Below are 23,149 nucleotides of genomic sequence, written 5' to 3'. Positions count from 1 at the left end.
ACTGTAGGTTTGCATTATGGTTTGCAAACTATAATTTGGAAATACAGTCTTCTATTCTTTTGGGTTGGAATATATTCCAAGACAATGCAAAAAAAAAAAAAAAAGTTGCCACAAAACAAAATACTCATGTTTATCCTCTATCTCACTGTTTCGGAACAAGATGGCCTCGTTTAATTAAAGTTCCTATCAGCTTGCCTGCTGCCACTGCGAAAATAAATAAATAAAATTTTATTTAAAACTTTATTTACTTTATATACTTTATTAGTATGTTTAGTACATCTTCCTTGTGTTCCCTTTCTCTACAATAACTCCAATGAGCCTTCCTTTCCCGAGTTATCCCTAAACTTTGCTGTCTTTTCCATTACTACTTATGACTCGCCCAGTCATGCCACCCTTCCACCCGGCTACTCCAGGTCTGTGGCTGACTTCATTCTGTCTCTAACACACAATATAGCACAGAAAATATAACATAAAGCATTTCTCTAGAATCCACCAAACTTCTCCATCAGACTTTCAGATGATGAAGCTTAACTCATCACCCCAGGGAGTCTAATCAGGGGCGTAGGTAGGATTCACGAGGCCCCATAGCAAAAAATTTTAAGGAGCCCCCCTACGCACAACACAAAGCACTGCAATATCTATCTATCTATCTATCTATCTATCTATCTGCTTCACTGCTGATGCACTAATAACCTCTGACCTCTGCACATTTTCCTACTTGATTGACAGCCGGAGAACAGAGGTCAAAGGTTATCAGTGCAGTGAAGGAGAGATCTTTGTCTTCTGACTGTTAACCCTTTTTTTGTGTTGCAGCATGTAATTAACATCGGGACACTTAAGCACTGCAGTACATAAGAGGTTAAGCAGAAGGACACACTCTTACCTTCTCCCTCGGGTCCCCCTCCTGCACAGGCCCCATAGCAAATGCCTACCCTGCCTCTATGGTGGCTACGCCACTGAGTCTAATGATGGTGTGTTCTATACCATTCCAGCCAGTGCTTGGCATTGTACAGGACATATGATCCTAATCTTGTATGTAGAATACCCAACCCATCGCACGACTGAATAGTTCTTGTGCTGTCATTGCCTCCATAGTCAGAGCTTGTCTGTGATTTTGTGCGTTGTTAGTGATAGATATGACTTTAACAGCTGAAACCACTAACTAGAAATGGTGTCAATATACTATGGGTATGTAGTGTATACCAGCCCATAGTCATAACCTCTCCATGTATAGTAAGCCAGAACTGGAGAGCAGGAGAGGTTTTCTATGGGGATTTGCTACTTCTCTGGACAGTTCCTGTCACACACAGAGGTGGCAGCAGAGAGCACCGTATCAGACTGGAGAGAATACATCACTTCATGCAGGACATACAGCAGCTGATAAATACTGGAATGCTTGAGAATTTTTAATAGAAGTACATAACAAATCTCTGGCACTTTCTGGCACCAGTTGATTTGAAAGATTTTTTTGTTATTGTTGTTGAACTACCCCTTTTAGTAATTGAACACTACAACTTTATGTCTTGTGACTGTTTATTGTGTCCCATTTCTTACCCAGGATACACAGCTCCACTTAAAGAAATTCCTCCAGAAAAATTCAATGAGACTGCTGTTCCTAAGTATTACATGTCTCCATGGCAAGAGGCGATTGTGAATGACCCAGATCTGCTAGAAGCTCTATATCCTAAAATGCCCACACTGGGAAACAAAATGGAGGCTCCGGACTACAGAAGTTTCAACAGGTAAATATTTTCCAACAACCGATCCACCACGTTCTTCAATCTTGGTTACTTCATACTGAATACTGATAGGAGCCAAAAGAGTGTCCGGTATGGTGAACCTTTTGTATGGTAGAATAGCATAGTCATCTGTAGTATTTTATACAACCGTATTCAGCAAACAAAACCATATGATACTTAAAGGGGGGGATTTATCAAATATGGTGTAAAGTGAGACTGGCCCAGTTGCCCCTAGCAACCAATCAGATTCCACCTTTTATTCCTCACAGACTCTTTGGAAAATGAAAGGTGGAATCTGATTGGTTGCTAGGGGCAACTGAGCCAGTTTCACTTTACGCCATGTTTGATAAATCTCCCCCAAAGAGTATACGCTATACATGTCTATAGCTCAATATACTGAGAGGAACTTATGATCAGTATTATACTCTAAGCTAGCCTGAATCTTCAGACTAAAGGCCCTATTACATAGTCAGATTTACCTGACAGATCTTTAAAGCCAAAGCCAGGAACAGCCTAAAAACAGAGAACAGATCGTAAAGGAAAGACTGAGATTTCTCCTTTTCATATCCGTTCCTGGTTTTGGCTTCAAGAATCTGCCAGATAAATCTCTCTGTGTAATAGGGCCCTAAAGCAATTGGGCATGTTGATATTTTAATTGAAACGACTAGACAAGACATCCCAAACTGCCTATATGGCTCCATATCTATGTAAGCCATGAGACTAGCCATGCCTTTGTTGTAGTTGTCCGAGACTGCAATCACATTATTGCTGCTCTTAAGTGTCACAGAGGCGTGATCAGGGCAGCGGAAGGCACAAAAGGTGCTCTGGCTCCGCCTCTATGACACTTCAGAGTGCCAATTAAAAAAAGCCTTTTATTAAGTGATTGTAGCCATGAACAACAACAATAAAGGTATGGCTTGTCTCTGAGCTTACATAGACACGTAGCCATATAATCCGTCTAGGACAACTTTTCTAGATAAGAGTTTCCCTTTAACTGCCACATCCTTCTTCCTTACAATGTCTGCTGTCAGAATTCAGGAGGCCCCTATGAACATTACAAACTTACTAGTGATGAGTGAATCTTGAGTGGTATTTGAATACCAGAGGCTGAAGAAGTTGGATGCAACCCTAAGGGGGCCTGGAAAACATAGGCCATAGGCTGTATCTATTTTTTCAGGACTCCCTATGGCCGCATCCAGCTTTTTCAGCCACCGATAAATGTGGCACGCTCAGGGTTGGAAAAAAACCAAGCAGGGTCAAGGTTTGCTTATCTGGTTACAAGTGGTGGCAAGAAGGATCTGTTCTGGGTCCTATTATTGCTTGTAAATGACATAGGACGGAGAAGGTATGGTCGGTAAGGTTTAACAATAGCAACATAGTAGAGTCCATCAGGTTCAACCTAGGGAAACCCTACTGTGTTGTCTGGTTCCTGGTGACAGAAAAGTGTGCAATAGAGTTGATATTCCTGGAGGTGTCAGCAATATGGAAAATGATTTAGCTTTGCTAGATAAGTGGTCCAAACAGTGGAAACTGCAGTTCAATATTTCCAAATGTAAAATAATGCACTTGAGCCGGAGGAATCTTCTATGCGAGTATCATATCAGCAGTTCTGTGTTGGCAAAGACTTCAGAAGAGAAGGATTTAAAGGGGGTACTCCAGCGGGGGGGGGGGGGCACTTTATTGCTGGAACCGGGGAGAAGGTGGCTGAGGGAAAAGACTCCCCGCTGGAGTACCCCTTTAAGGGTAACGATTTCTGACAGCCTTTTAGGCTGCGTTCACACTACGTATATTTCAGTCAGTATTGCAACCAAAACCAGGAGTGGATTAAAAACACAGAAAGGATCTGTTCACACAATGTTGAAATTGAGTGGATGGCCGCCATATAACAGTAAATAACGGCCATTATTTCAATATAACAGACGTTGTTTTAAAATAACAGCAAATATTTTCCATTAAATGGCGGCCATCCACTCAATTACAACATTGTGTGAACAGAGCCTTTCTGTGTTTTTAATCCACTCCTGGTTTTGATTGCAATACTGACTGAAATATACTGACTGAAATATACATATACTGACTGAAATATACTGACTGAAATATACATATACTGACTGAAATATATGTAGTGTGAACGCAGCCTCAAAATGAGTCACCAGTGCAGCCAGACGGTAGGGACAGCTAATAGTATGCTGGGCTGTATATATATATAATCGTATGCTGGGCTGTATATATATATATATATATATATATATAATCGTATGCTGGGCTGTATATATATATATAATAGTATACTGGGCTGTATAGCTAGAGGTATAACCAGTAGGAAGATGGAGATTGTGATCCCTATCTGGAATTCTGTGTCCAGTTCTGGAGACCTCACCTAAAAAAGGATATTGATAAAATAGAACAGGTCCAAAGACGGGCTACAAAAATGGTGGAGGGTGTGAGGCATAAACCATATCAGGAAAGACTTAAAGTGTCACTGTTGTTACTTTTTTTTTTTCAGAAATCAATAGTCCAGGCGATTTTAAGAAACTTTGTAAGTGGGTTTATTAGCCAAATCTGCCATTATCTGCATTTAAAAAGAGCCAGAGATGTGAATGTAAATTAACTCTTTGTTGTCCTGTTTTGCTGCCTTTACTTTCTCTCTCCATAGGAAAACCATGAAGACAGGGGGGAGAGTTTCAAACTGCTTTTTTATGATAAAAATGCCTTTTTCGGCTAATAGACCTAATTACAAAGTTTCTTAAAATCGCCTGGACTATTGATTTCTGCAATAAAAATTTTAACGACAGTGACACTTTAAGGATTTAAATCTGTATAGTCTGGAGGAAAGAAGGGAAAGGTGGACGTGATGGAAACCTTTAAGTATGTTACAGGACTAAATAAGGTTCAAGAGGGGAGTGTTTGTAGTAAAAAATAAAAACTGAGCTCGAGAACAAGAGTACACAGTGAGAGGTTATCTGGGGGAAAGATCAGAAGCAACGTGAGAAAATATTACTTTACTAAAGGAGTAGTAGATGCTTAGAACAAACATCCAGCAGATGTGGTTGGTAAATCTACAATAACAGAATATAAACCAGCCTGGGATAAACATTTATTTATCCTAAGGTAATAAGAAACAAAATACTAAAAGGGCCGACTAGATGGACCCAGTGGTCTTTTTCTTCCGACAACTTCAAAGTCAATGCTCAAGATAGTTTTTGAAAACTCATCACCAGTTTTGAAAAAAATTGGGGTTTGCAAGTATGTATCAGAGTAAAGAGTCCAGGGCAGGAGATATACAGCAGTTTGGGTGTAATGATGACCTTAGTTATCACCCTGAAATTAAGCTACATACCTGCAAAGTGTGTTTAATTTCTCTGTCCTGTTTGTAGTATTTGATATTGCTAATTCCAGTATTAAGCTGAGGTGACAATGTACAGTACCAAACCCCCTGAACCATTTTCCAAGTCTGTAATATGTGAGAATTATCTGAGGATAACAAAGTCTTAGGAACAGCTGTTGGAAATAATTATTGGATACTGTGATGTCACTTCCAGACTGAGTCATAGAGAGGAGTGAGGATCTGGCAGGAGGGATGTAAAATAGCAAATATTAGAGCTGCTGAACTTAAAGCTTAATTTATTTTAAGGAAGATTTAATTTTACCACATATCGTCCCATTTCCACATGTTTTTTTTTTTTTGTTATCTCTGGAAACCAATGAAATTCCTGAACATAATTTTTTAAAGGGGTTTTGCCACCACTAAGGCTTATCTGCTATCCATAGAATACAAAGGGTCTACCTACTGAGATACCCTACAATCTTGAGACCTGTTTATTCTGGAATCCTCTGCCTCGTAAGCTGTTAGGAGCACTGGGGGCAGGGCTACTGCCCCCCCAGCACTGATCTGTCCCGCCCCCTCCACTGATGCTCATTGGGGGCGGGGCTATGTACCCCAGCCCACCCCTTCTAGTGATCATCAATGGATGGGGCCAGCCAGTGGTGGACCAGATAGTTGCTCAGTAGTCCCACCCCCTTTGTTTCTAACTTACCAGGCAGAGGATTTCACAACTAACAGCACAGGAACGGCGCAGAGGATGAAGATAACAGACATACCTTCAATTTATGAACCAATATTCGACAGGCGAATAGTTTTTAGATGCAACTTTTTTTTTAATCTGCCTATTTTTAGTATTCATCCAAAGATTCGCATAATCTGGTTTAAGCACCCAATTTATTATTTGCAACTTTTTTAAAAGTCGCACAAACAGGTGCAGGCCTACATCTGGTCAGTACCAGGTGAATATGCTTGCGCAAGTTCTGCGACTTTTTACTTAGATGCAGTCACTATGGCAGCGCTACATTTTAATAAATTAGTCATAAGATATTGGAACAAAATATCCACCAATCCTCATTAGAAGAGTGACGCATATTAGACTCCTTAGTAAATGTCCCCCCTTAGTATTTCCAGGGTTGATGATCTAAAAATGACATAAAGAATTGCAGATGAGCCATTAATAATGTTCTGATTTTTTTTTTTTTTTTACAAATAATATTAATTTTTAATAATTTTATTTATATGGCGCCAACAGATTCCGCAGCACTTCCCATACATGTCCCTATTCCCTGCAAAGGAAAACTTATAAACTTACCAAGTAGTCATCTGGGCGGTGGGATGTTTACAAGTAGTCACCGTCCCCTGGGTGGTCCTGCGATGTAATCATGCCCCTCTGGGAGTGAGGGATGTTGTACATTGGTGCGCCTACACTCTCATCACGCAGCACATGTGCAGTACAGCGAGTCCCGTTCTGTGCTGTCAATGGCGTGATGAGAATGTCAGCCCACCGGAGTGCGCTACGGCACACCTCCGGATGATCGGCTTAACTGCTGCTTGAACAACGCCCCTCACGCCCAGAGGGGCGTTATTACATCGCAGGGCCACCCATGGGACGGTGACTACCTGCAAATGGCCCACCACCCAGATGACTATTTTGGGGTCATTACCACATGGCGCACCAATTTGTAAAAGTAAGTTTACAAGTTATACATTGCAGGGACGGAGGATATAGGGACTTGTATGGGAAGTGTGCTGGGTGATGTATCAGTACATTTCCCTAGCTTAATAGCCATTTTTGACGTGATTGGTTCCCTTTAAATGCCACTTTCTTTTTACAGGTATGTTCCCAAAGGTAAAAACAGAAAAAAATTTGATCTGTAATTGAGTTTGACATTAATCTCAACAGGGAAAATCCAGAACCATTCTTTAAACTAGATCTGCACCACAGGCAAACTTATGAATGGAACATTTTTGCTGATTATTTTCAAAATTTTACAGTATTTCAGTAAATTTAAAAAATCCGGATTATACCTTTTTAATATATGCCTCTTTTTACTATTCAATGAATTTATGAATATTTATTTTGTTATTATTATTTCCAGGGCGGCCACGCCATTTGGGGGATTCGATAAAGCATCCAAAATGATCACTTTCAAGGTTCCTGAATTTAACTTGCCTTCTATGAACGACCTTACATTTGACATGTCTATAGACCCTCTCAGGGCAAGAAGGTCTTTCAACAGAGCACCTCAAGGATGGACATCGGAAAACCCCCATATTATCGTCTCTTCAGATTTCCTCTTCAATCCTGATGTCCCAGAATCTGATGATCTATAAATCTCCTAAGTGAAATGTGAAGTCCAGAATGTTTTCTCCCATGTACAGTAGTTTAGTGTCTGATTTATATTTTGTCGCCCCGTGCTTAGCAGGTTCCTGCTTTTCAGAACGCATCATGTTTTATTTTTCTAACTATTTCAGTCCTATGATGGTAACTGTGGTCTCAGATGAACTCCTACTTGTTAAAATGTGCTCAATAAATGACACCTACGAGTCTAGTACTGTACATGATTCCAGACTGTCATTTAAGGTAAATCGATGCGACAGATATTACGGTGGTCACATACTGGGGAATCACGGCACAATATTCAAACTGTGAATAAGAGGCTCAATCTCAGCAGAGCGTTTGGATCATTTGAGTGAAGTTATTTTTACCGCACTTATTTTGGCAACAGAGACGTTTAGGGACATTGTAAAATATTAGACTAGTTACAACCAACCAAAGCACAGCAGATAGCATTGTCAATGCATGCTATCCCTTTAAATTGTTTAGTCAACAGCTGCAGCGTAATTGTTTTAAAGGGTTGACTGGGACCACTGGAACAATAGCCTCTCTTACAGGGTATTTATTCCATTTTGGATTATACAAAGGGGGTTTAAGGGCCTATTACACGGGACGATTATTGTGCAGAAAATCGTTATATCGTTCGAATTTAAACGATAGTCGTTTAATGTAATTGCAGCCAACGATCGAAAAATCGTTTGTGTCTCATTGATTTAGATCTGACTCTAAAACCATTGTTAACCTCCTCCTTCCTCTCCACAGTAAATTAAAGGACAACTCCGGCGGAAAAATTTTTTGGCTTATTTAACACACATTACAAAGTTATATAACTTTGTAATGTGGTTAAATACCCGGTCTGGCCCCCTTCCCCCACTTTCCGACCCCCGACCCCCCACCCCGGAAGTTAAAGAATGTATACATTACCTATTACAGTCGTCACGGTCCTCTTCTCTGGTGTCGGGTGACGTCAGAGCTGGGGGGCGGTCCGGGTCTTCTTCCTCTTCAGCGTCTTCATTGAGAGTGAATGGGAGAGAAAAGGCTGCTGGTGCACATGCGCACCAGCAGCCTTTTCATTGGCTGGAGCGCATCACATGGCTTCCAGCTTGCTCAGCCCTGATTGGCTGAGCTTGCTGGAAGCCATGTGATGCACTCCAGCCAATGAAAAGGCTGCCGGTGCGCAAGCGCACTGGCAGCCTTTTCTCTCTCATGGACCCGGAAGCAAGAGACATCGCTGGGCGGCGGAGGCAGGTGACGGTGAGGCGGACGGCGGGCGAATGGAGTGGCGATCGTCACCGGAGGGATGGTGAGTATGTAGTCTGTGTGTGTGTGTTTGTGTTTTGTTTTTTTGGGGGGGTCCCGCCGGAGTTGTCCTTTAACGTAGCCTATTAGCCTAAGCCTGATGCTGCAGCGACGTTAATTTATGATCCAGGATGACACATGCGCCTGTGTCATCCACGGTGGGTCCCGGCTATCAGTGATAGCCGGGGACCCGCTGCAACTCTCAGCATCGGAGCCCCGCTCTGGTGCTAAGAGTTAACACCACAGATACTGCGGTCAGCACAACCGCAGCATCTATAGGCCTCCTGACAGAGAATTCTCCCTCTACAGGGGGAGAATTCTCTGTCCGCTGTCCATCGGGGCTCTGCGAAGTGATCGGAGAGCCCCGATGGTAGCCATGGAAACCGGAAGCCTCAGGCTTCTGGTTTCCTGGCTACGGAGGCCGACGGGGGAGGTGCGCCCATGACCTCTGCTCCCTCCCCTCTCTCCCCTGCCGCTGTCACAAGATTGTAACGGCGGTAGGGGACAGAGGAGAGGGGGCAGACACAGGGACATCAGCTTATAGGATCATTATGATCCCATAAGCTGATATCCTAAAACGACCTGGGCATTGAGGCATTAATGACCCCAGGTCGTGAAAGGGTTAATCATTCTCTAATTATTCACAGTAATTCCGCACTCCGTCACTATTCATTCAGTGTAATTGCTCATTGTTTCTTCTTTCAACGGGTTGAGATGGAGTAAACAATTGTAGTAAATATCGTTATAACGATCGTTACTAACAACTATCGTTCTGTGTAATATGGTGAACGATTGCAGGTTAGCGATAAACAATCTTGTTTGCGATCGTTTATCGTTAATCGCTAATTGTTAAAAATCGTTTCGTCTAATAAGTGGGGGAATCTATTCACGTCCCCATGACATCCAAATGCCCTAATTGATTTGAGAAAACACGTTCAACAACATTGTAATAGGATATGACCTGGCCTGATGTGCAAAATGCAAGAAATAGTCTGCATATAAAATAGTAGGTGTAAATTGATCTGCATATAAGATCATAGGCGGAACACCATAAAAGGAAACCATATTATTGTTTAAAACATTTATAGCTTTTTTCCCCCTAAAGTTAATGAATAAATAACAAACTACAATCGATTTTTAGATGTTTGTATTTATTTTTGGGACAGATGTGTGACTATTCCTTTAGCTCAGAAACCAGCTACTGCATCCCCAGACTCTAAATGGCAAATAAGCTAAACAAATCAGGTAACTAATTTGCTTAAAGAGGATGTACCACCAGGTGCATCCTTTTTAATACGACCCACGGATTGAACGGCGCCGTCACGGAGAAGCTGGTGCCGCGGTCCGTTTTTTGAACCTTGACCCAGTTTCCGTGCACGGCGCCATTCTATCCAGGGGTACCGGGCCGGAGCTGAAGTACAGGAGGTAGGCCGGCCTGCCCCCAGTAGGAGGGAATTCCCCGCCCCTCTATGATGCTGCTCCATTAGAATCAATGGAGCTGCGTCATAGAGGGGAGGGTATTCCCTCGCACTGGGGGCGGGCCGGACCGCTTCCTGTGCTTTATTCCCGGCCCGGTACCCCTGGATAGAACCGCGCTGTACACGGGAATCGGGCCGCGGTTCAAAAAACGGACCGCGGCATCGGCTTCCCTGTGACTGCGCCGTTCAATCTGTGGGTCATATTAAAGAGGATGGTACATCCTCTTTAAAGGGTTACTCCGGGCATTAGAAAATGTTTTATATAGTGCAGCAGTTGTATAGAAATATAGTTCTAATACAGTTATAAAGAAAATAAAGAAGCTATTCTTACCTCTCTGCCCTCCCCTGATGTCTCGGAATCTCCGCTGAACGATCCTGCTGCCACTTCCAAGATGGACTTGTTTCAGTAGTCACAGCCTGCTCAGCCAATCACTGGCTTCAGTGCTGTGCCATATCTCAGTCAGTGATTGGCTGAGCAGGCTGTCACTTCCAGGACAAGTCCATCTCAGAAGTGGAGGTGGGATCATTCAGTGGGGACACTGCAGGAGGACACCAGGGTGCACAATGAGGTAAGAACAGCTTCTTTAATATTCTATATAACCAGCCCTATATCAAAAGATTTCTCACAGTGAAGTACCCCTTTAAGCAACCAAAAGTGCTAGCAACTACATTTTTCAATGCACTTTATTACAAAATTGTGGAGAGTACACCGATCTGTGAGGATCTGAGCACCCAAACCAACAAAACTTTTGACATTTAAAAAAAAAATTTAGCCAAGGATTGCAAAATCGTCCCTATCGTGATCATTTTTTAAAAACATGTTTTAACACAATGATTAGCCGACATTGTGCATGTCGGCTGATCCTCATTTTACGTCATAGCCTATTACAGTAAATGATTATCGTCCGGAACAGAGGGTAAATGGCCAAGTACGTCCGATAATCATTTGGTGTAATAGTACCCTTACTGTAAAAGATTTGGTTTTGGCTACTGCCAAATCACGGCTAAGGGCTGGCTTAGTCTTCTTCATTAGGCATGGCTATAGCAACGGAATGGAAGGGGAGTCGGTGGGCATAGTCGTGTTTGACGGGTACATTGCGACTTTTTATTGCTTATCCCCTATTTCTGGGTGACAATTAAAAGGGTTATCCAGCGCTACAAAAACATGGCCACTTTCCCCCCTCTCTTGTCTCCAGATTGGGTTGGGTTTCAAACTCAGTTTCATTGAAGTGAATGGAGCTTAATTGCAAACCGCACCTGACCTGGAGACAAGAGAAGGGGAAAAGTGGCCATGTTTTTGTAGATACCTAGCTCTGTTACATTTCTAATCAATGCTCAATAACTTTCCTATGAAATGATCACACATGAATGTTAATGCTCCGTGCAAAGCTTCCATCACACAGAGAACATCACAAGCCCCAGGAGAGCAATAAAGTCTATCAGGCAACAAAATTCAAATCACCCTTAACGGTGATAAGGGAGGGGGGGTGAGTAATTTTTGTTGATTTTTGCGGTTACATCATGTGTTTGTTTATTGTGGTTACATAACGTGTCTGTACTTCTCAAGCAAATATAATCATTTTCGTGATGGAGCTGTGTCATGTCCTCATACTAATTTCATGATTCACACCTAAACACAAATTTGGGTCATACATGTATATGAAAATAATTTGCTCAACAACTCAATGTGTAATGCTAGCATGATCAAAACCAGAAACATGATTGTTATATAGAATTGTATACACTGTACCTACAGAAACATCAAAATACTCAAATTAGTGGGAATTTAAAGGGGTTATCCAGCGCTACAAAAACATTGCCACTTTCCCCCTACTGTTGTCTCCAGTTTGGGTGGGGTTTTGAAACTCTTAATTGAAAAGCTTAATTGCAAACCGCACCTGAACTGGAGACAACAATAGGGGGAAAAGTGGGCATGTTTTTGTAGCGCTGGATAACCCCTTTAAGACAGACAAAAAATTATTAGCCATTTGGCACAGCACTCCATGGAGCTGATGGCAAAGTACAGTAGTTATTCTCTCTTAAAAAAAGGATGTTCCATCAGGTACATCCTCTTTAATCTGACCCAATAGAATAGATAGAACGGCGCCGTCACGGGGAAGCCGATGCCGCGGTCCGTTTTTTTAACCGAGACCTGGTTCCCATGTACAGCGCCGTTCTATCCACAGGTACCGAGCCGGGGTGAAGCACAGGAGGCGGCCCGCCCCCAGTGGGAGGGAATTCCCTCCCCTCTATGACACGGCTCCATTAGAATCAATGGAGCCGGGTCATAGAAGGGCAGGGGATTCCGCCCACTGGAGGCTTCCAGTGCTTCACCCCGGCCCGGTACCCGTGGATAGAACGGCACCGTACAAGGGAACAGGGCCGTGGTTCAAAAAACAGACTGCGGCACTGGCTTCCCCGTGATGGCGCCGTTCTATCCCTGGGTCAGATTAAAGAGGATGTTACATCCTCTTTAAGAGGGGGTTGTCCAAACATAGTTCCTATTATACTACATTGAGTACACTGATCTCTATGAATCCGGACCCTTTACATCAGCATAAAGGTAGGGGTAAATTCTGATGTAACAACAATTCGTATATGTTGTTAGTCTCAAAATGAAAAAAGTGATACCTATCTAAATTGCTGCCATTCCAGCTCCTTCTGGTCCCTTAAGACCTGGCCGCTCAGCCAGTTATTGACTGACTGCAGTGCTGTCCCCTCTTTTAAGCATATCCTACACTTAGTTTCGGAAGCAGGGAAAGACAACAAGCGACCAGGGACTGAAAAGAGTAGCAACAGGATGTGTGGAGGGCCCTGTAGGTCAGCATCATTTATTTTTTTTTTTACTATTTTTACACCAGTCCCAGCAACACATAAAATGTTGTGATACTGGAATATTGTCTGATGCATCTGACGTATTAACTTACTTCTCCCCGTGCCTGCGGTAATCGGCGGTGGACTCCGGGATCTCCGGAAGTGATACATCACGACCCGGCTGATGGATTGACTGCTCAGCCAGTCAGTGACTAGGGTGGGACGCCAGTCCAGTCACTGATTGGCTGAGCGGCCAGTCATCACAACTCGGGGGGAAAATGCCTTTCAGCAGGGGACCCATGGCTGGTCCCACCAATCACCATTGGCACAGGGGGCATTAAAGAGGATGTACCATCAGGTAAATGCTCTTTAATCTGACCCAGGGATAGATCGGCACTGTCACAGGGAAGCCGGTGCCACGGTCCGTTTTTCGAACCGCGATCCGGTTCCCGTGTCCGGCACTGTTCTATGCACGGGTACTGAGCCGGTGCTGAAGCACAGGAGGCGGGCCGGCCCGCCCCCAGTGGGAGGGAATTCCCTCTCTTCTATGACGCGGCTCCATTGATTCTAAGGGAGCCATGTCATAGAAAGGAGGGAAATCCCTCCCACTGGGGGCGGGCCAGCCCGCCTCCTATGCTTCAGCACCGGCCTGGTACCCGTGCATAGAACGGCACCGGACACGGGAACGGGCCGCGGTTCGAAAACGAACCATGGCACCGGCTTCCCCGTGACAGCGCTGATCTATCTGTGGTTCAGATTAAAGAGGATAATCCTGATGGTACATCCTCTTTAAGTTAGTACTTTTAATCAATTTTCCCCCTTGCCCCTGCCGGCTGCAGGATTTTATAATGCACCGACTTCTCCTTTAACTGCACAACGGCACATGGCTGCAATAGTCATGAGTGCACATTATAAAGCATGAAGATACTTTGGGTGAGAGGCAATCTTCTTTACTGCACATTATGGTTAATGTGTGACAAAAACACGCAGATGGCATTTCTTCTTCACAGCTATTACTCTGTAAGGAGAGCTCACAAATCTGTTGGCTAAGTGATAAAATATATTTAGGAAAGTTAATTAAGAAAATCCTTTTACTTCCAAATCAAATTCCAAAAGTGACAGAGATTCTCAAAAGGGGATATGACCTCAGCCGTTCACCTGGAGATTGCAGGACTTTATGCTTCTAAATGGACATTGATCATTCAGATATACATAAAGCAGGTGCTATGGGGGACTGTAAACTTTTTTGTTGATACCCAAGGGCATAAATACCATAGAAACGCACCAGGCAGAAGCTGAGCTGATTGGAGGGAGAGGGAACAATCTCGGTTGGTTCCATATGGGATATTGGTACAAATGTAATGAAGGGGTTGGCAAATGCAAGACCACCATTTTGATCTGTGCTATAAAGTCCCCTCTTTTACGTATAGTAAATCACTGTTTCAACTATATTTGTACACATGGCCAGCGACAGACCTTATACATCCTATACAGTCTACCTTCTATGGTGTAAATACCAACATAGGACATATCTTAGGAGAGGACAGTTAAGCTTCAGTTTTTTGATGGACAATATAAAGTACCCTTGTGGGAAAATAGAGATATTTGGACTTGGAAGCGCTGCAGAATCTGTTGGTGCTATACAAATAAATATTATTATTATTATTAGAGATGATCAAAGCGACTTCCCGCCGATTCATTAAGGAAGTTAAAAAAAAACCTGAAATGGCAGCCTCACATTCTGTCTGGAGCATCACTGGGCGGGAGAAAGGGATTAGCCATAATCCCTAGCACCCGTCCAATCAGCTGCGGGCTCCTCTGTGATGTCAGCACCTCCCCCTCTATATCATAAACCAAGAAAAGAAAAAAAGCTAGACATACATAAAGAGTGCACTCCACACAATACAATATATATGAAAAATCACAGAACATAGAACACTACAAAAACATGATTAAAAACAATAAAAAATTCCACTCGGGAATCCAGAAATTCATAGTCAACCCAGATAAAAATTATCATCAATGGGTATATGACCTACAGGGGGTCGCATGCAAAATACTAATAAAAATATAATGAAAAATGAATCAATACCACAGGCACAGCGTGCAGCAAAATCAAATAGACCTAAGAACTACTGACCTAATACAGTGAAAAACAAGGTGATCTAGATCAAGTAAATAACCAATAAAGGTAGCTAGGTATAAGATGTAACACTGTTAAACCCCAAATTAAATAAGGATCATAATACAAAGGAGAAGAAAACCGCACAAAAAAAGCAATAACAATCATATCACCCAATCAAAGTATTGTGAGCGATGACTGGGTTGAGAGAGGTCATGGAGCAACAGCCCCTGGGAGAAAAACTCCACGCGTATCGTCACCCTCCGGTGACTTTTTTTTTCTTTTCTTGGTTTATTATGGTTATAATCTAGACATTGAGTGTCACCCCGTTTTGTGAGTTATTTTGGTAGAGCCCCCTATTTCGTTTCTTTGCCCTCTATATAAGGCGGTTTGGTAATGGAGGTGGCCAGTCGGCTGTGTGTGGAGGAGACAGCAGGATGACAGTAGACAGTTAGAGCAGAGCAGGGAGAGACTAACAGAGTGATATAGGGACAGAGAGGAGAGGAATGGCGGAAATTGGATGATTGACTGGCTGATTGCCATTTTTTTAAATTGTGAGTTTCCAATGTTTGAAACTTTTACAACAACACGCTTTAACAAATTTGCCCTTCTGTAATAGTACCAGTAGTGTAGCTACTGACGTTTTGGCTGTTTTAATGAAAGTCATTAAGGTTCAATTTGCGAATCTTAACAAGTTTGACCGAAAATAGCGAAGCTCATGAATGGAATTTCCGACCGCTTTCACTCATCTCTAGTTATTATACTTCAATCAAACAGATGGTGGTTTTGAGACATAGATTTTTTCATTCATTTTCTAACTTTTTCTCCAAATAGTATATGCCCTACTCAGGTCCAAGAATTTATTAACACAATGAGGATCCCGGAATTGCTGATGTGCTTGCTTTGACTTCTACTTGCCAACCTCCACTTTGTTGCACGGACACTTCTGCTACCATACATGTGGAGCCTTTCCCCCATCCTCACGTCTCTGTGTTGCCAGTTTTATAGGAAAATAAAGTAAGACATGTGAAACCACTTGGACTCTAAGTACTACTGGTCAAAATGCCAACTAGAGCCAAACCAATGCTGGAGACCAAAACCTGACTTATAATTATCTTTGGGTAGACTTTGCTAGGTGCTACAGACACAGTTTGGGTGACCAAAATGCTGCCATTGATTTCAACTTTGCATAAACAACTACATAATTTCACCTTTAAAAATACTAATTTTAGTTACCCACTCAATACGTTTTCTTCTATTATGCCAGATTTTTCTAGTCCAAGCCAACATAAACATTTCCTAACAAACTGACCTGAAAGTAAACACCACCTACTATCCTTGCCTATACACTTTAGCCCTTCAGATTTAGGAATAAGCCACAGATCACCTGAAAATGGTAGAAATAAACAGCAAACACCAAATGGATTAGCATGATGTTGAGATAGCACTAAATCACCAATGTGGTTGAATATGCATGTTACACAGAAAGGTTCTTTGGAATATTTTTGTTGAGTTTAAAACCAGAGTGTTCAAAATATATCTTCCTAAGTGGCAATGAATCCGGAACGATTGTAATAAACCATACTTATTTATTAATAGATGTACCCGCCGTGTAGTTACGGAATAAATAAATACTGTGTATAACCCAGGAAAGTCTTCTCAAAGGTCAGGGGTCGTCTTATAGGGCGGGTGCTGAAAAACTTCGGACCTGGACTATAGAATCTGCTGTCGCCGTATGTGATGAGGGGAGCTCAAAAACAGCCGCCTCCCTGCCATATGTGGTGGCCATATAAAGGGCAGAGCAAGCTGCAGGCATCCGGGGTATGGAAAAAAGAATTACGGTAGAGTGACGCTGTGTCCAGAAGAACACACCTCTTTCACCCATCTGTCCGCCCGTGTATCCTACCGGTATTAGTATACCTCCTTCTCTGCCTCTCAGATCTCGCTGCTGTCTGATGTTCTTTTATTAATTTTTATTTGCCGTGCGTTGGAAGAGGATTAGTCTCATACGGCGAGTATATCCCAAACTCTATATTTTAACTGAAAAAGTTGGGGGTCGTCTTATACGCCGGAATATGGGTAGTTTTTATACCATCCCGAAAATAATATCACAACTGGAAAACCTACCGGGAGACAGTTTTACCAAATAAGAAGCATTTATTGCCCCACATTTCAACAGAAGCAACATTACAGGGACATGTCACGTATGGACAAACTGTGTACATTAAGGCTGGGTTCACACTACGTATATTTCAGTCAGTATTGTGGTCCTCATATTGCAACCAAAACCAGGAGTGGATTAAAAACACAGAAAGGATCTGTTCACACAATGTTGAAATTGAGTGGATGGCCGCCATTTAATGGCAAATATTTGCTGTTATTTTAAAACAACGGCTGTTATATTGAAATAATGGCAGTTATTTACTGTTATATGGCGGCCATCCACTCAATTTCAACATTGTGTGAACAGAGCCTTTCTGTGTTTTTAATCAACTCCTGGTTTTGGTTGCAATATGAGGACCACAATACTGACTGAGATATACGTAGTGTGAACCCAGCCTAAACATGTAAAGCGGCAGTCCAGCCCATAGCCAGAATACATAAATTAACATGGTAAATTGACCTATTACCTCCTTATTTTTGGGAAAAACAATGTGTGACATTGGAGAGATAATTCTGATGATGTAATATGATCGTGCAGACTCTTCCACATTCTTTCCGTCATGCATCATCTATTGACATCACCACTTGTTAGTTACAAGAAGAATAACAACCAAATTACATAACAAAAATCAGTCCCACCAAATAATACATAGCAATTCCTTCCAATACGTATAATTTTTGAAAAATGCATGGTATAATAAGACATGCGGGAAAAATTTAGAATAATTCTATGGCAGTATTTAATGAGAGCCAAATTCCTAAAAAGGCTCAGTAAATGACCATATGTAATAGAAAATAAATTTATGTAAGGCTGTATGCTGCGGGTATATTGCGTTTGGGCTGTATAGTGGGGTATATTTTAGCATATCAACAAAAAGTTGAAACAATCTGCAATGTAGCAGTAGGCCCATTGTTTTTCATAGACTGAATGTATTCTACTAATGACTGTTGTTGTCTTGAATGCATACTTATATTTTGCGTGACCCAACAGTGTGGTCTTCTGTGTTTTTGAGTCCCATAAAAAAAAGTATGATTTGGGTTAATGGATCAAATGTAGTTAGTAGTAGACCATGTTCAGTAGATTAAACTAAATGGGCTTATGGTGAGTATGTTGCCCCTTTTTGCTGGTATCCCAACATATACTCTGATGTACTACAGCAGAAATGTCAAACTCAGGCCCTGAATTTAAAGGGGTTGGCCACTTTATAGTAAAATAGTTTAGTGTACAGTATTAGTAAGTGTACTCACTGTATATACTGACAGCAGCTCCCTGTGTACCTCATAGAGCTAACATCAGACTCTCCTCCTCCAGGCCGTGCTGTCCTGCTCTGTGGCAAGTGTCCATAAGATGGCCGACATGTAGGAGCATGTGACCATGCCCTGCCCCAGTGTCTCCATTGGCAAATACAGGCTCAGTGGTGGACACTGGGAGGCGTGGCATGGTCACATGCTCCTCTATGCTCGGCCATCTTATGGACAGACTCACCACAGAGCAGGACAGCCCAGCCTGGAGGAGGGGAGTCTGATTTTAGCTCTATGAGTTACACAGGGAGCTGCTGTCCGTATATACAGTGAGTACACTGAACAATTTTACTATAAAGTGGCCATTCCCTTTAATCCAGTATACCCCATAGAACTGTTCTCAATGGATATCCAGTATTGTCTCTGACTGGATGTAACCAAACAATCTATCAGTCTAGAGAAGCTTAGAATTACCATTTTAAGAAGAAAAGTAATGTGATTAAATTAATCTATCCCTTAATAACAATAATTAATGAGTCCCATTATTGTCAATTTAGGGATAAGGTTTAAAGAATATTAAGTTGGGATTATGTTCATCTGACATGATATTCTCCGTCCTGCTGCAGCTTTCTGTCACTTGTCAGGAAGATGTTTGGAAAGCGTGTTGTTATGCCAATTGAGAAATCAGATGGAGACACGGCACCTTCAGGAGACCTGCCAAGACCAATTATGTAACAAGATTGAAAGTAGGACAGATTGGATTATTTGCTGGAACACAATCCTTCTTCTTCTCCGTGCAGATTTTATGGACATTATGTAATGTGAACATTTATGTCATGAGAGACGGTTCTGCAATAAATGACTATGATACAAGCATGTGAATGATACACCTGCATAAACATGACAGTAATATATAACTATATTATTGTTAGTATTATATATATATATATATATATATATATATATATATATATATATATATATATATTACTATTACTATATGTACATTATTAAATATACAAATGTTTCAAGGGAATCCACAGATTCCAAACAGAACCGAAAAGATGAAATCCAATAGATTCAGGGTGTTTCTTGCATGTGGGAAGTGGCCTGGCTACATGTTATACCATCAGGTCAGAGGGCAAAAATATTAAAGTTGTACTCCAGCAAAAATCTTTTACTGGTTTCAGATAGTTATATAGATTTGTAATTTACTTCTATTTAAAAAAAAAAAAATCTCATCTTCCCATACTTATCAGCTGCTGTATGTCCTGGAGAAAGTGTTTTATTTTTAATCTGACACATTGCTCTCTGCTGCCTCCTCTGTCCGAAACAGGAACTGTATAGAGTAGGAGAGGTTTTCTATGGGGATTTACTCTTTCTCAGATGTCAGACTGAAAAGAATACACCACTTCCTGCAGGGCATACAGCAGCTGAAAAGTAATGAAAGTCTTGAGATTTTTAAATATAAGTAAATTACAAATCTATATAACTTTCTGACACTAGTTGATTAAAAAGTAAAAGATTTTTTGCGGGAGTACCCCATAAAATAGTGTGGCACTATATGTTGATGGATACTGTATAGATGTGTCCATAATGTTTGTTGCAGCCATAGCAAACTATGTTGGTGTGATATAAATAACAGGAGATAAATATACCTTTGGCTTTGGCAGCAATAAATTGTGTTAATGAAAATTAATAATAAAGTCAGGTGATTCAGTTTGTTGACCTAATTCCATCACTTCCTATGGAAATTTTCAGGAAGAGCAAGTACTGCCGCTGTGGGTAAATGAAGACTGCGGCAAAGTTTTGTTTGAACGCGATTGGGTGGTGTTTGGCATAAAGTGGTGGTGGTGGGGTCGGGAACAAGAGGCTCCTGTAACGCTGTATTTATCTCATTTTATGTTACAGAGCTAGAGTAAATTGTAGATCAAATCTGGACTAGCTTGGACTAGTGTAGATTTCTGAAGCAGAGCCCACAGGCCTATTCAATGGCTGATTTTAAAAGGGTTGTCCAGCGAAAATCTTTTTCTTTCATCTGAACTGATATCAGAAAGTTATATAGATTTGTAATTTACTTCTATTAAAAAATCAAGTCTTCCCATACTTATCAGCTGCTGTATGTCATGCAGGAAATGTTGTTTTATTTTCAGTCTGACACAGTGCTCTCTGTTGACATCTCTGGCCGAGACAGGAACTCTGTCTCAGTTTTCTATGAATGTTGGCCGATTGTTGCCTTTTATTTCACAAAGCGATTATAGGTCGTAATGGTCGCTCAGCCAATCACAGGATGGGACCGCTGTGGCCTGCGGAGCACAGGAGAGAAGACCGGGAGCGGGGAGAGGTAAGGTGTTTGGGCAAGGGCTGCATGGACATCGAACAGGTCGTAAAGGAAAGACTGACATTTCTCCTCTTTTCAAATCCATTCCTGGCTTTGGCTTCAAAAATCTGTCAGATAAATCTCTCTGCATAAAGGCGCCCTAACAACTACTGCTAAATAATTATAGGGAGCAGAGAAGGGATTGTGCTTGTATGCTTATATTGTGAGGTGCTTCCTATAGAAGCTTGTACACCAGAGGTCCACTATAAACCTATGTATCCTGGGACTTCAATACAGTCACGTCACAATCTAGAAGAGACATCAGGAGCAATAGGTTTCCTAACCCAGGTTCACATAACAACTTCCTAATGTAATAATCGTGAAATCCTATTTACTTCTGTTGAGATGGTTTCACGGTGGATCAGCTCAGTTACGTAACTCTGTGATAAACAATAGCCTCAGCAAGACGTAATATACAGATTCGGTAATAAGAACAACAATAAGAAAGAGAATATTACCCAAGAATACCTGTTAAATCTGTTGTTCAGAAAGGAATGCCTGGTAGATGGACGGGCAGTATGACAATGGAACGTCACCTCCTAATGACTAGCCCCATTGTTTCCCTGTAATGGTTTTATTTTTGCAGATAATAATAATAATGATGATGATGATGCAGTGACGTAGCGTAAGCTATGGAGAAGTCTCTTCTGGTATCAGGAAAATCAGGAAAGAGAACACCGTGTACTTGAGGAGTAGGAGCCCCACCCTCCCCGCACAGAAATATTTTAATGACTACAAATCAACAACCTTGTTCTTACAGTGTGAATATCCCCATTGAAAGCTTTCAAGGATTACATTCTTAGATAGAAATCTAGCCGCCTGGACGTGATGTGAAAGTGTGTGGGTATCGTGGGTACAGTATGTGTACACATGGAGACTAGGCATACAAGTCTATACAGAGTACACTTATGTGGTCAGACTTTTTCCCAGCCCCATAAAATTCAAGACTAGGTTCACAATGTGTTTTTTTGGCCATTCGAAGGCCGTTTATGTGGGCGTCCCTCAATGTGAGGTCAAATGATGAATGTCCACAAAGACGGCCGTCGAATGGCCAAAAAAAGATGTTGTGTAAACCTAGCCCAATACTGGATAGATTAATACTTAGGAGGAGATTTATCAAACATGTTGTAAAGTGAAACTGGCTTAGTTGCCCCTAGCAACCAATCAGATTCCACCTTTCATTTTCCAAAGAGTCTGTGAGGAATGAAAGGTGGAATCTGATTGGTTGCTAGGGGCAACTGAGCCAGTTTCAATTTACACAATGTTTGATAAATCTCCCCCTTAGGGTCAGTTCACAATACGAAATTTGCACGGAATTGTGTCCCCTTGATTCAGTAGGATGTCTCACATGCACTCTGCCATCCGCCCAAAGACTTGCCATGTCAATTTCTTTGGGCAGACGGTGCACGTGAGACATCATATTCAATCAATGGAACAGGCGAAAATTTAAGTGGGTCCACGGCACACTTAAAATTCCGTACAGATTCTGTAGTGTGAACGGACCCTTACTCTATTAACAAACGCATATATAGAGATAGAAATGCATTTTTGTGCCTAAATTTCCAAAAATCCTGATCCAACTGCGGATCTGATTGCTCAAGATAACTTCTGAAAAGTCAACTGGAATGATGGTTCCGCTTTAAAGAGGATGTACCACCAGGTACATCCTCTTTAATCTCACACAGGGATAGAACGGCACTGTCACGGGGAAGCCGGTGGCGCGGTCCGTTTGTCGATCTGCGGCACGAATCCCGTGTACGGCGCCGTTCTATCTACAGGTCCCAGACCGGTGCTCAAGCACTAGAGGTGGGCCGGCCCGCCCCCATTGGGAGGGAATTCCCTCGCCTGTATGACACGGCTTTGTTAGAATCAATGGAGCCGTGTCATAGAGGGGAGGGATTCCCTCTCACTGGGGGCGGGCCAGCCCGCCTCTAGTGCTTGAGCACCGGCCCGAAACCCGTGGATAGAACGGCGCCGTATACGGGAACTGGGTTGCGGATCGAAAAATGGACCGGCTTGCCCGTGACGGCGCCAGTCTATCCGTGTCAGAAAACAGTCCCCTTATTTAGAGGGCTATTCTAAGGCCAGGTCCACAGCACAAATGGGATCTATACATTGGCAACCTGTTAAAATGTTGACAGGTTACCAGTGTAAATGGGCCAAGGATAGTACAATAGTGGTGTGAGCCTGGTCTAAGGGCTCTATTACACCGACCGATGTCAGCCAAAGCCAGGAACGGATTTGAAAAG

General features: G+C 42.1%; 1 protein-coding gene and 1 long non-coding RNA gene across 5 annotated transcripts in view; one reads left to right on the top strand and one right to left on the bottom strand.

Annotated features, from left to right (window-relative positions):
• Positions 1 to 7,624, top strand: part of MYOZ2 (myozenin 2) — a 68,204-nt gene extending 60,580 nt beyond the window's left edge. For both annotated transcript variants that reach the window (XM_069978449.1, XM_069978448.1), the window contains exons 5-6: positions 1,559 to 1,742; positions 7,164 to 7,624. In XM_069978449.1, coding sequence (XP_069834550.1) covers positions 1,559 to 1,742; positions 7,164 to 7,398 — 419 coding nt within the window. In that variant the 3' untranslated portion in view covers positions 7,399 to 7,624. The remainder of the gene's footprint in view (positions 1 to 1,558; positions 1,743 to 7,163) is intronic.
• Positions 1 to 21,530, bottom strand: part of LOC138797802 (uncharacterized) — a 131,503-nt gene extending 109,973 nt beyond the window's left edge. For all 3 annotated transcript variants that reach the window (XR_011363996.1, XR_011363995.1, XR_011363994.1), the window contains exon 1: positions 21,369 to 21,530. This is a non-coding gene — a long non-coding RNA (uncharacterized lncRNA). The remainder of the gene's footprint in view (positions 1 to 21,368) is intronic.
• Positions 21,531 to 23,149: the final 1,619 nt, after the last annotated feature.

This window comes from Dendropsophus ebraccatus, chromosome 7, assembly GCF_027789765.1.
Source record: "Dendropsophus ebraccatus isolate aDenEbr1 chromosome 7, aDenEbr1.pat, whole genome shotgun sequence".
Taxonomy (NCBI): Eukaryota; Metazoa; Chordata; class Amphibia; order Anura; family Hylidae; genus Dendropsophus; species Dendropsophus ebraccatus.
Note: the sequence above shows the minus strand (reverse complement) of the source record. Positions and strands in the feature narration are given on the sequence as shown.